Source organism: Schistocerca nitens, chromosome 1, assembly GCF_023898315.1.
Source record: "Schistocerca nitens isolate TAMUIC-IGC-003100 chromosome 1, iqSchNite1.1, whole genome shotgun sequence".
NCBI lineage: Eukaryota > Metazoa > Arthropoda > Insecta > Orthoptera > Acrididae > Schistocerca > Schistocerca nitens.
This window is the reverse complement of record NC_064614.1, coordinates 33117901-33131300: the sequence shown is the minus strand read 5'-3', so window position 1 is coordinate 33131300 and position 13400 is coordinate 33117901. Positions and strand designations below refer to the sequence as shown.

Here is a 13400-nt window from a genome sequence, read left to right as displayed (position 1 = left end):
TCTGAAACTCTCTAAAACCTCTGGTTCTTTCAGTTTATCCAGGTTCCATCTCCTTAAATTGCCACCTTTTTCCAATTTCTTTAGTTTTAATCTACAATTCATAACCAATAGATTGTGGTCAAATTCCATATCTGCCACTGGAAATGTCTTACAATTTAAAACCTGGTTCCTAAATCTGTCTTACCATTATATAATCTATCTGATACCTTTCAGTGTCTCCAGACTTCCTCCATGTATACAACCTTCATTTATGATTCTTGAACCAAGTGTTAGCTATGATTAAGTTATCTCTGTTGAAAATTCTACCAGGTGGCTTCCTCTTTCATTCCTTACCCCCATTCCATATTTACCTACTATATTTCCTTCTCCTCCTCTTCCTGCTATCGAATTCTAGTCCCTCATGACTATTAAATTTTCGTCTCCCTTCACTATCTGAATAATTTCTTATATCTCACCATACATTTCATAAATCTCTTCGTCATCTGCGGAGCTAGTTGGCATATAAATTTGAACTACTGTGGTAGGCGTGGGCTTCGTGTGTATCTTGGCTACAATAATGCGTTCACTATGCTGTTTGTAGTAGCTTACCCGCAATACTATTTTTCTATTAATTATTAAACCTACTCCTGCATTACCCCTATTTGATTTTGTATTTATAACCCTGTATTCACCTGACCAGAGGTCAAAAAATTGGTCAAATGGCTCTGAGCACTATAGGACTTAACATCTAAGGTCATCAGTCCACTAGAACTTAAAACTACTTAAACCTAACTAACCTAAGGACGTCACACACATCCATGCCCGAGGCAGGATTAGAACCTGCGACCGTAGCGGTCGCGCGGTTCCGGACTAAAACGCCTAGAACCGCTCGGCCACCGCGGCCGGCTCTGACCAGAGGTCTTGTTGCTCCTGCCACTGAACTTCACTAATTACCACTATATCTAATTTAGCCTATCCATTTTCCTTTTTAAGTTTTCTAACCTACCTGGTCGATTAAGGGATGTGACAGTCCACGCTCCGATACGTAGAACGCCAGTTTTATTTCTCGTGATAACGACGTGATCCTGAGTAGTCGCCGCCTGGAGATCCGAATGGGGGACTATTTTGTCTCCGTTATCATTTAACCATACAGTAAAGGTGCATGCCCTCGGGAAAATTTGTGCCTCTAATTTCCCCTTGCTTTCAGCCGTTCGCAGTACCAGCACTGCAAGGCCGTTTTGGTTAATGTTACAAGGCCAGATCAGTCATTCATCCAGAATGTTGCCCCTGCAACTACTGGAAAGGCTGCTGCCCCTCTTCAGGAACCACACGTTTGTCTGGCCTCTCAACAGATACCCCATCGTTGTGGTTGCACCTACGGTGCGGCTATCTGTATCGCTGAGGCACGCAAGCCTCCCCACCAACGGCGAGCTCCATGGTTCATGGGGGGGAAATTTTTATGTGGTGGATGTACTGTTTTTAAGGCATATTTCTATATGGTGAATTTAAAATACATGCCTTAAAAACAGTACAGCGGATCGCCAATGTCTGACGCGCCAGGCAACTGCAAGAATTATTAAGATGCTAGTGAGGACAGGTTGCTTGAACGTTAGAAAGAGGACAAGAAAAGAGACTGCAACTGACAGAGAACACGAAGAAGCTATTCTGGCTACGACGCTGATGAGTCTGCGCAGCGGTCGAGACGTATTGCCAAGGAATGTGGAATCATCTAGATGAGCGTCATTCGCATCCTGCATCGACAAAATTTCCATCCCTATCATCTGTCACTACATCAGGCTCAAAACGACGATGATTTCGAACGTCGTACAGAATTTTGTCGGTTTGTCCTTCAGCAACTGAGAGACGACCCTATGTTTTTCCAACGTGTGCTCTTCACCGATGGAGCAACGTTTACTAACCACGGTAATGTAAATTTGCATAACACACACTACTGGCCAGCAGCCAATCCACACCGGTGAGACGCCCTGCTAAGCCCGCAGCACAGGACAGGTAGTTGGAATTGTGGAAAGGGGCCAAAATGAGCGGCTGTCAGTTACACTCGGACACATATAACTTTATTTATTTGACCAAACATTACAGTGCAAAATCTTGAATTTAGTTATCGGCTGAATACGCCACACTGTCTTATGCCTTAAGGGTACAACCACTTTAATTTTTAAAAAAACGCTAAAAGCCATTAACTCAAAATTCAGACGCCAAAAAGAATATTTAGAAGGAAGAAGGCCTCCCGTTAATAAGTTCTATAATTTGGCTGAGGGCTCCAAAATCTAACACTTGAAAAGCAGCAACCTTAATTTAAGGATGGCTGAAAGCCGGTGATTTAAGACTCAAGATCAAATTGAATAAAAAAACACGAGGTAGAAGGCCTTACCTTCAATTAGGCTGAAGGATCCAAACAGTCTGATTCTCGAAAGACAAAGATCCTTAATTTAAAAACAGCTGAAGGCCCTATGACTTAAAACAAAACTAAAATAATTCTTATTAGGCAGAAGGTCCAAAGCTTTATCTTTAAACAATATATTAATCAGGCTGAAGGACCAAACAATCTAACACCCGACAAGCAAGAAACTTTTAATTTTAAAATGGCTGAAGGCCCATGACTGAAAACACAACTAAAATAATTTTTAGTGGGCAGTAGGCCCAAGGATTTATCTTTAAACAGTATTTTAATCAGGCAGAAGGCCCAAACAATCTAACACTTGAAAAGAAAGGAACTTAAATTTTAAAGCGGCTGAAGGCCGATGACTTAAAACACCACTAAAAAGAATTCAACTTTAATTAAAAACCATCGGCTATGGGCCATACAAATACACACAACAGAAAATCAGAAAAGGCAGTGCAGCTAACGGCGCTCAGAAGTTTCGGATGTCGCCCAGCACTGGAAATACTAACGTTCACTTAGGTGAGACAGGAAGTCGGCACAACCATTCTCAATCCGACGACAACCCAACCAACAGACAGTCAACGGACCCACCGACAAGATAACTCGCGCTCCACTCGACCAGCACACAACCGGGATTTCAATGCAAACGTAAAAGGCATGGACGCCCACAACCAAGCACACATTAAGCTGTCGAACTACACACTGTGCTGGACAGCAACAACACAGTGAGGAAAGGACACTGCCTAAATTTACGTCAACAGCCAGGGCAGGTAACCAGAACGTTAACGGCCACAAGGCAGGCAATTCCGCTGGTGCACTTCAATTGCAAATAACCAAATACAGTTAGATTCCACCGGACGGTGGCTAAACCTTCACCAACTCGAACACGCACGTTGTTGCTCGCGGGAATGTCCCAACAGCCAGCAACGAGAACCAAACGGCACAATGTGAACAGTCTTGACTTGCTGGTAAATTAAATACAAACTCAATTTTCGTGTCCTTGGTGAGCCACGGACGTCGTAGCAATGGGAACACCCCACACACTCCGACACTGCGTAGAGACCGCCAGCGGGCCCGGCCAAAACTACGCCCCGTGGAGATTTCCTCGCCGCTCCACCCGAACCGACCGACTGCCACACATCAACATAGAGACAGCACTAAAATAACTGAGCAGCCGACATCAAAAGCTACACACAGTTTCACGAACACTTGCACGAAGGAGTAGACAATACTAACGGCAGCGACTGTGCAATAACAAGGACGAATCGCGTGTCGGCACACGCAGGCAACCCATAAGCGATCGCCGGGCAACACACACGTCGTCCAACAAGACGACCGACCGACGACCAACCAAGGTGGACCACACTAAATTGATATGTATCGGCAACCGTCGGGCGAGTCATGGCTGTCCGCACCTCACTGCAGCGGCGCCCCGACTGAACTTCTGCCGCGTCCTAAGTCAAACACTGCCAGGTCCGAACTGCGCTACTAGCGCCTTCAAACTCATTGGCAGATCCCAACTAACTCTGAACACACGCAACCGGGGAGTAATAGCAGTCAGGAAAGATAATACGCCGGGCTTATATCGATAAGCGCCGCTGCTGCCGCTCACGGGCAGGCAAGGCAGCAACTCAGTAACACCAGTAATTGAAATTAACATAACGAGGTGGTAGTACTGTAAAAACAGGATGTCAAATGAGATATGGCACCAACACGAGCCACGCACGGCTCAACCGGCTTCGTCAGGTGCAACATCAACGGCCGTGGAGAGCAAACGTACGGTGCGGCATCATAGGAAATTACAGTGTGGGACATTACTTCATCTCAGGCTAAATGGACATTCTTACGCATGCTTTCTGAATAACATTCTGCCGCTTCTTCTAGAAGAGGATGTGGCTGCAACACACTAAGTGTATGTGGCTGCAACACGGCGGTTGTCCAGCACACTCGTCCCGTGCGGCAACGCAGATACTGAATGAGAACATTCCTGGACGTTGGATAGGACGAAATTCTGTTATCAAATGACCTGTGACGTCCCCGGATTTGACTCTTCTCGATTTATTTGTTTAGGGAGCTTTCAAAGAAGCAGTCTATAACGAAGCCCCAAGTACAAATGGTTCAAATGGCTCTGAGCACTATGGGACTCAACTGCTGTGGTCATTAGTCCCCTAGAACTTAGAACTACTTAAACCTAACTAACCTAAGGACATCACACACATCCATGCCCGAGGCAGGATTCGAACCTGCGACCGTAGCAGTCGCACGGTTCCGGACTGCGCGCCTAGAACCGCGAGACCACCGCGGCCGGCCGTCCCAAGTACACCAGACGATGTGTGACGTCGAATCGCCAGTGCATACTCTACCAATCATCCACTGCAATTACATCTGTTCGTCGTTCTTTCGAACGGCGATTGCAAATATGCCTTTTAGGCCATGGTCAATAGTTCAAACACATGCTTAAATGAAGGCTACAGTTAATTTTTTGGAAGATAAAATTTATGTTATTTGTGTGGCTACCAAGTCATTGTTAGTAAATTGTTTATTTCATTTACGAGTGTGCGACATTGCATTGTAATGTCAAATAAATCGACAGCGTGTATGTAACGTAACTCGTAATGCTGTCATCACGCGCTTACGTTCAACATGAAACAAGGTTTCGTTAAGAAGAGTATTTATTTTGCGGCGTACAGGTGGTCGCCAAAATACTTTTAATAAAATGTTTATTCTACGAATGTACAGGAGATTGGCACAATAATGTGAACAATTGTACTTACTTGGGAATGGTTTATTAATAAGGGGTTGGACCCCCATTTGCACGTAATACAGTCTCTAGAGGAATGTTCTGCCACTATTCTATCAAAACATCATCTAACTCCTGTAGTGACGAGGGAGGCGGAAATCTGCTCCGGAGTCTGCTCTCCAATACGCCCACAAAGGTTCGATAATCTTCTAGTCAGAGGACTGTGCTGGCTACGGAAGACGCTGCAGTTCAGTTGCATGCTCCTCATACCACGATTGTACTGTCCTGGCTGTGTGAATGATTGCATTACCCTCTTGAAATATGGCATCACTGTTGGGGAACGAGGTTTGAATCACGGGGTGCACCTGATCACCTAAAATGTTCGTATAATCATTGGCTGTAACACGTCCTTTGAGAGTAATGATGGGACAAGCAGAATACTAGGATATGGCTGCCCAGACCATCACACTATGCTTAACCGTTGAAATCAAGCAGTCAGGATTGTACGCTTCTTTTGGCGTTCCCCAGACGTAAACCTCGTCCGATGTTGGAAATAACGAAAACGTAGAGTCACCGCATCATATGACGTTTTTCCACTGACTAGCCGTCCAGGATTTATGCTCCTGACACCATGTTTTACACTTCTTTGCGTGGGTTGTCGTCCCGAATGGTTTCGTTGTAGCAGCTCATCCATGAATATTCGCTTTATGGGGTTCTCAGCGGACAGTATCGATTGATACTAGGTCCAAAAGATGGCTATTGAGTCCTGCAGTCACTTTATCCGCCGTAGTTTTGTGCTGTTTTTACACAATTCGTCTTAGAGTACGACGATCTCTGCCATTTAGTTTTGATTTGCGCTCACTATTACGTTTACACAATGATGTCTTTCCATGTCTTGTTTAGGCTGTCATGTCTGTTGAAACAGTGGCTCTTGAATCATTCAACAAGTTCGCTGTCTTGGTTACTGATGCTTCAGCTAATCTGGCCCCCCACAATCTGTCCTCTTTGGAACTCTGTTAGGTCTTTCATTGCACGTCGACCTCGGCCTCTGAATGCAAATACGAAGTGTGCACTACTCGTGAACAACCTGCACTGATGCAACGTACTGAACACTCACAGTGCAGCACTACACGTGCCTTATCTGCGTCGTTGACCGTCAAACACAACTTTCACGTTACTACGACGTTCGCAATATTTTGGTGTCCGACGTGTAACTGGTCCTCTTAAGATATATTGGAAATATTTGTTGATGATATTCGTGCTCCGACCAATCAGCGGTAATACTGTCTGATGAGGAACATTACATTAAAAAAAAGTCTGTGCTGCCGCACTATATTCACGCCGAGTGCGTACCAATGATACCGACCAGTTCAAATAATTACATGCTCCCCGACGTGTGCGAGCACAGCTACCCGTAGTTGAACATCAATGGCTATCCTTGTACTAATTATGGTTCAAATGGCTCTGAGCACCATGGGACTTAGAACTACATAAACCTAACTAACCTAAGGACATCACACACATCCATGCCCGAGGCGGGATTCGAACCTGCGACCGTAGCAGCAGCTCTGTTCCGGACTGCAGCGCCTAGAACCGCACGGCCACCGCGGCCGGCGTACTAATTATGGCTACAGTCCACGTACGGCAATAGTTTATCCACTAAAGTTTTCAGTTTACGTAAGCTTAATAGTTCGATTTGGTACAATAACTGTCTAACGCGGCAAGGAATACTTATGCATGCTGCACACTGTTATTAATCTATGTCGTCGCACAATCATATATTTTATAAACACACAATATTAAATGGGTTGAAAGAAATGTCACACAATAAATCCACTTTATGCTGGCTTATTCTGTACAATTCACGTCCTTTTATTGTATTAAGGAAGTAACTTTTCCCTAAGCTGGGTGGAATTAGTTACATTTCCATCAAAGAGTTTGTAACAAGATCCAGATTTCATTTGCTACTTTAACGAGACTTCAGTACTTTCTCACAATTCAATGCGAATGTTCACTTCCTATGTCGGTACACTGCTAACAGACTATCACTTTGGGGCAAAGTTAAGTCTTTCCTGTATGATGATCAATTTAAGAAAAGTTCGGATCTTTTCCTCCCTTGACTTTACGTAATGATATATTCAGGGTTGCTGATCAACCTATTTAAAGTTTAATGATTCCTAGCAGATCGCAAAATTTCGAAACATGCACAAAAACAATCTCGTCTCGCCTACGTACAAGAGCATACGTTGAGATACGGCCTGATGCAGCAAGTGCTAGCAGCACATTAAGAATATATTACTTTTTTCTTCTGTATTACGCAGTGTCGTCAAAGAGTACTCACAAGGAGTATTCTGTGAGCTCACTCGTTCTATTCCGTGACCTATAAGTACACTACTTTGCGATCTACTATTATTTTAATTTGAAACTAATGGATTCTATTTCTTTTCTTTCCCCTTTTAAAACATCAAGTCACGTTATACTGTGTTTCTTTTCTCTATATACTAGCTACTATTCAAGTGATGATATTCCAGTGGGACTTGAAATTTGGATCTTGGATTCTGGGACTTTTATTGGGTTTCGGGAACTATTTTATATTTTCAATTTTGCGTCCAAAGGAAGCGGCGTTACAGACGGCATGTTCGTTACATCTAAGAAGCACGCAGCCACGTACAGGAAAAGAGAGGGCAAACCTTCCTTCTAACATTTAGACATTTAATACAACAGTTGCTTTTTCCAACGTACGGGGGTGAGTCAAATGGAAACCTTAAATATTTTTTAAAATATTATTTGTTATGCAGAAGTGGTACAAAGCTGTATCACTTTTCAACATAATCTCCCCCACGCTCAATGCAAGACCTCCAGCGCTTACAAAGTGAATAAATTCCTTTAGAAAAAAATGTTTTGGTAGTCCGCGCAACCACTCATGCATCGCGTGGCGTACCTCTTCATCAGAACGGAACTTCTTTCCTCCCATTGCGTCTTTGAGTGGTCCAGACATATGGAAATCACTTGGGGCAAGATGTAGTGAGTATAGTGGATGAGGAAGACACTCAAAATGCAGGTCTGTGATTGTTGCAACTGTTCTACGGGCAGTGTGGGACCTTGCATTGTCATGTTGCAAAAGGACACCTGCTGACGGCAGTCCACGTCGCTTTGATTTGATTACAGGCCGCAGATGATTTTTTAGGAGCTCTGTGTATGATGCACTGGTGACAGTGGTCCCTCTTGACATGAAATGCTCCAAAATGACGCCTTTTTCGTCCCAAAAGAGCATAACCTTCCCTGCTGATAGTTCTGTTCGAAATTTCTTTGGTTTGGTGAAGAATGGCGCCTTCCTTTCTTCGTTTCCGGTTGGTGGAAGTGAACCCAGGTTTCGTCCCGCAGTAACGATTCTTGCAAGGAAGCCATCAACTTCTCGTTCAAAGCACCGAAGTAGTTCTTCACAAGCATTGACACGTCGTTCTCTCATTTCAGGAGTCAGCTGCCGTGGCACCCATCTTGCAGACACTTTGTGAAACTGGAGCACATCACCCACGACTAATCTGTAAACATGCTGCAATGTCATTCAGTGTCACTCGGCGGTTTTGCTTCACTATGGCTTCAACTGCTTCAGTGTTCTGTTGAGTCACAACTCGTTGTGCCTGACCTGAACGGGGAGCATCTTCCACTGAAGACATACCATTTGCGAACTTCCTACTCCATTCGTAGACTTGCTGCTGTGACAAACATGCCTCATCGTACTGGACCTTCAGTCGTCGATGAATTTCAATAGGTTTCACACCTTCGCTGCGCAAAAACCGAATAACAAAATACTGTTCTTCCCTGGTGCAAGTCGCAAGTGTGGTGGCCATCTTTATACTGACACTGCGACGGTATATCTGCATCTGCATTATGCTGCCACCTACAGGCCATTCAGAACGCTGTTTGTAGCACGCTTACCAACTTACAGGATAACGGCGCGAAATTTAGATTCGTTATTACAGATTTAAGGTTTTCATTTGACTCATCCTCGTATAAGAACTCGTCATTTTTTAAGAAAGAACAGTCGATTCCTTTGTTTCATGTCACGTACATCTGGGAGGACACTCAAATGTGAAATAGTTTTCCTAACCCCGTTGTGATACGTTGGATTCTAGGCTATGTCGTATTTCCACGAGCAACACTGATTGAGACTCAGTTCAAAGTTATAATTAACCTGAGATACCACAGTCACTCAAACAAGTTTTCGTTGCAGGAGGCGGCCGCTTCGTGGTGACGAGCACCGGTGACCTGCTGGTGAGGCGGGCCACGGCGGCGGACGCCTCCTCCCGCTACAGCTGCCTCACGCTGCACGCACTCACCGGGGAGCGGCGCAGGAGCACCCCGGCCCAGCTGCTCACCGTCACAGGTGCGTTCCGTCTCCCAACCCCTTTTGTAGCCAATGACGTACTCCAGTTCAGCTTCGTCAAAAATTAAAACAACTGACTACAGGGGTTGGACAAATCTATGGAAACACCGCGAAAAATCCGTGCTTGAACATAAATGCAGCAGCTAGCCAAACATGTACACTATGTGACCAAAAGTATCCGGACACCCCCAAAAACATACGTTTTTCATATTAGGTGCATTGTGCCGCCAGGTACTCCGTATCAGCGACCTCAGTAATCATTAGACATCGTGAGAGAGCAGAATGGGGCGCTAAGCGGAACTCGCGGACTTCGAACGTGGTCAGGTGATTGGGTGTCATACGTCTGCAAGCGAGACTTCCACGCTCCTAAACGTACCTAGGTCCACTGCTTCCGATGTGATAGTGAAGTGGAAACGTGAAGGGACACGTACAGCACTAATGAGTACAGGCCGACGTCGTCTGTTGACTGACAGAGACCGCCGACAGTTGACGAGGGTCGTAATGTGTAATAGGCAGACATCCATCCAGACCATCATACAGGAATTCCAAACTGAATCAGGATGCACTGCAAATACTGTGATAGTTAGGCGGGAGGTGAGAAAACTTGGATTTCATGGACGAGCGGCTGCTCATAAGCCACACATCACGCCGGTAAAGGCCAAAACGACGCCTCGCTTGGTGTAAGGAGCGTAAACATTGGACCACTGAACAGTGGAAGAACGTTGTGTGCTGTGACGAGTCACGGTACACAATGTGGCTATCTGATGGTTGGGTGTGGGTATGGTGAATACCCGGTGAACGTCATCTGCCAGCGTGTGTAGTGCCAACAGTAAAATTTGGAGGCGCTGGTGTTACGTTGTGGTCGTGTTTTTCATGGAGGGGACTTGCACTCCTTGTTGTTTTGCGTGGCACTATCATAGCACAGGCCTACATTGATGTTTCAAGCGCCTACTTCCTACCCACTGTTGAAGAGCAATTCGGGTATAGCGATTGCATCTTTCTACACGATGGAGCACCTGTTCATGAAGTATGGCCTGTGGCATACTGACTACACGACGATAACATCCCTGTAGTGGACTGGCCTGCACAGAGTCCTGACCTGAATCCTCTAGAACTCCTTTGGTATGTTTTGGAACGCCGACTTAGAGCCACGCCTCACCGACCGACGTCGATACCTCTCGTCAGTGCAGCACTCCGTGAAGAATGGGCTGCCATTCGCCAAGAAACCTTCCGGCACCTGATTGAACGTATGCCTGTGAGAGTGGAAGCTGTCATCAAGGCTAAGGGCGGCCCAACACCATACTGAATTCCAGGATTATCGATGGAAGGCGCCACGGACTTGTAAGTCATTTTCAGCCAGGTGTCCGGATACTTTTGATCACATAGTGTAGGTTCCGCTGCTTTATTTGACCCCGAGTGGCAGCTGTGCAATGTTCTCGATACATTTAAGTATCAGTCGTGGTCAGAACATTGGTCCGAGTAGTAGTAGTGCATTATGTCAGAGCTAAGCAAATTCGAACCCGGGCAGAGTGTTGGTGCTTTATGGGAGGTGCTCCCGTAACCAAGGCACCCAAAGCGCTTTACGTTTCGAGAGGCGCCTTGTCAAACATTTTACAGCATGCAGGGAAAGCAAGAAAGCAACATGCGCCAAGTCACACCGAGGACGAAAGTGTGTGTTGAGTGAGCGTAACTGACGGTCATTAAAGAGGATTGCGACGACAAATAAGAGAGCGACAGCTGCAAAAGTCACTGCAGAACTGAATGTCGCGCTTGGGAATCCTGTCAGCAACAAAACAACACGAAAGGATCTACATAAGCTGGCAGTATTGGTGCGGAAGCCACAAAACCTGGGCTGTGGAGCAACAGAAGGAATTCATTCGGTCAATTGAGTTTTGTTTCACATTTTTTCCAATTTCTGGCCGAGTTTACGTTCCAAGAATGAAACATGTCTGGGGTTCGGTCATGATTTTGCAGTTAGTGTGGTATTCCAAGGGCTCCATGGCTACTGTACCAAGGGCACATTACTGCCAAGAACTTTGTGACTACTGGTTAGGTGCACCCTATGGCAGAATGTTTGTTCCCCAGTGGTGATGGTTTGTTCCAAGATGACAGGGCTTCTCTTCTCACAGCTCCCATCGTCCAACAGTGGTTTTGCGAGCACGACGATAAATTCTCGCATCTCCCCTGGTCCTCACAGTATTACACTATTACACTATTATAAATATCACTGTCTTTCAATCACAGAATCGGCAAGACATCCATTCCTACACACATCAAAAAAAGTTTTGAATCACCCCGGTTCCCAGAACTCCTGAAGATAGACATTGACTGTGGATATTGTATCACAGACACAGTCCCTTTGACTGTTCAGAGATGTCACTCAAACCACCCAAAAATGTAAACAACCGTGCATGAGCAGCGCGTATTAGACGGAGGGGGTCCGACAGCCGACCAGTTCCAGTCATTCCACCAGGAAGGAGGTACACGACTCGTGTTTTCTGTAGTTCAACCATGCCTAGACTGTCAATACCGCGGTTCGATCGCGTCCGCATTGTTACTTTATGCCAGGGAGCGCTCTCAACAAGGGAAGTATCCAGGCACCTCGGAGTGAACCAAAGCGATGTTGTTCGGACATGGAGGACATACACAGAGACAGGAACTGTTGATGACATGCTATCGCTGAGGCCGCCCAAGGACTACTACTGCAGTGGCTGGCCGCTACCCACCGATTTTGGCTCGGAGGAACCCTGACAACACCACCACCATGTCGAATAAAGCTTTTCGTGTAGCCACAGAACGTCGTGTTACGACTCAAACTGTGCGCAATAGGCTGCATGATGCGCAACTTCACTTCAGACGTCTATGGCGAGATCCATCTGTGCAACCACGACACAGTACAGCGCGGTACAGATGGGCCCAGCAATATGCCGAATGCGAATAGACCGCTCAGGATTGGCATCACGTTCTCTTCACCGACGAGTGTCGCATATGCCTTCAACCAGACAATCGTCAGAGACGTATTTGGAGGCAACCCGCTCAGGCTGAACGCCTTAGACACACTGTCCAGCGAGTGCAGCAAGGTGGAGGTTCCCAGCTGCTTTGGGGTGGCATTATGTAGGGCCGACGCACGCCGCTGATGGTCATGGAAGGCCCTGTATGGGCTGTACGATAAGTGAATGCCATCCTGCAACCGATAGTGCAACCATATCGGCAGCATATTGGCGAGGCATTCTCCGTCATGGACGACAATTCGCGCCCCCATCATGCACATCTTGTGAATGACTTCCTTCAGGATATCGACATCGCTCGAATAGAGTACTGAAAAGGGCTTTTTGTGAACGACCTGACCCACCAACCACTCTGAGGGCTCTACGCCGAATCGCCGTTGAGGATTGGGACAATCTGGACCAATAGTGCCTTGATGAACTTGTAGATAGTATGACACGACGAATACAGGCATGCATCATTCCAAGAGGACGTGCTACTAGGTATATGGGGTACCGGTATGTACAGCAATCTGGACGACCTCTTCTGAAGGTCTCGCTGTAAGGTGGTACAACATGCAGTGTGTGGCTTTGCAGCGCGGGATTAGCCGAGCGGTCTGGGGCGCTGCAGTCATGGACAGTGCGGCTGATCACGGCGGAGGTTCGAGTCCTCCCTCGGGCATGGGTGTGTGTGTTTGTCCTTAGGATAATTTAGGTTAAGTAGTGTGTAAGCTTAGGGACTGATGACCTTGGCAGTTAAGTCCAATAAGATTGCACACACATTTGAACATTTTTTGTGGATTTGATAAGCCGTAAAAAGGGCGGAAATGATGTTTATGTCGATCTCTGTTCCAATTTTCTGTACAGGTTCCGGAACTCTCGGAACCGAGGTGATGCAAAACTCTT

General features: G+C 46.1%; 1 protein-coding gene across 1 annotated transcript in view; it reads left to right on the top strand.

Moving 5' to 3' along the window:
- Positions 1 to 13400, top strand: part of LOC126263057 (Down syndrome cell adhesion molecule-like protein Dscam2) — a 551657-nt gene that overhangs the window by 58246 nt on the left and 480011 nt on the right. The window contains exon 3 of the mRNA XM_049960035.1: positions 9361 to 9510. Within this exon, the coding sequence (XP_049815992.1) occupies positions 9361 to 9510 (150 nt within the window). The remainder of the gene's footprint in view (positions 1 to 9360; positions 9511 to 13400) is intronic.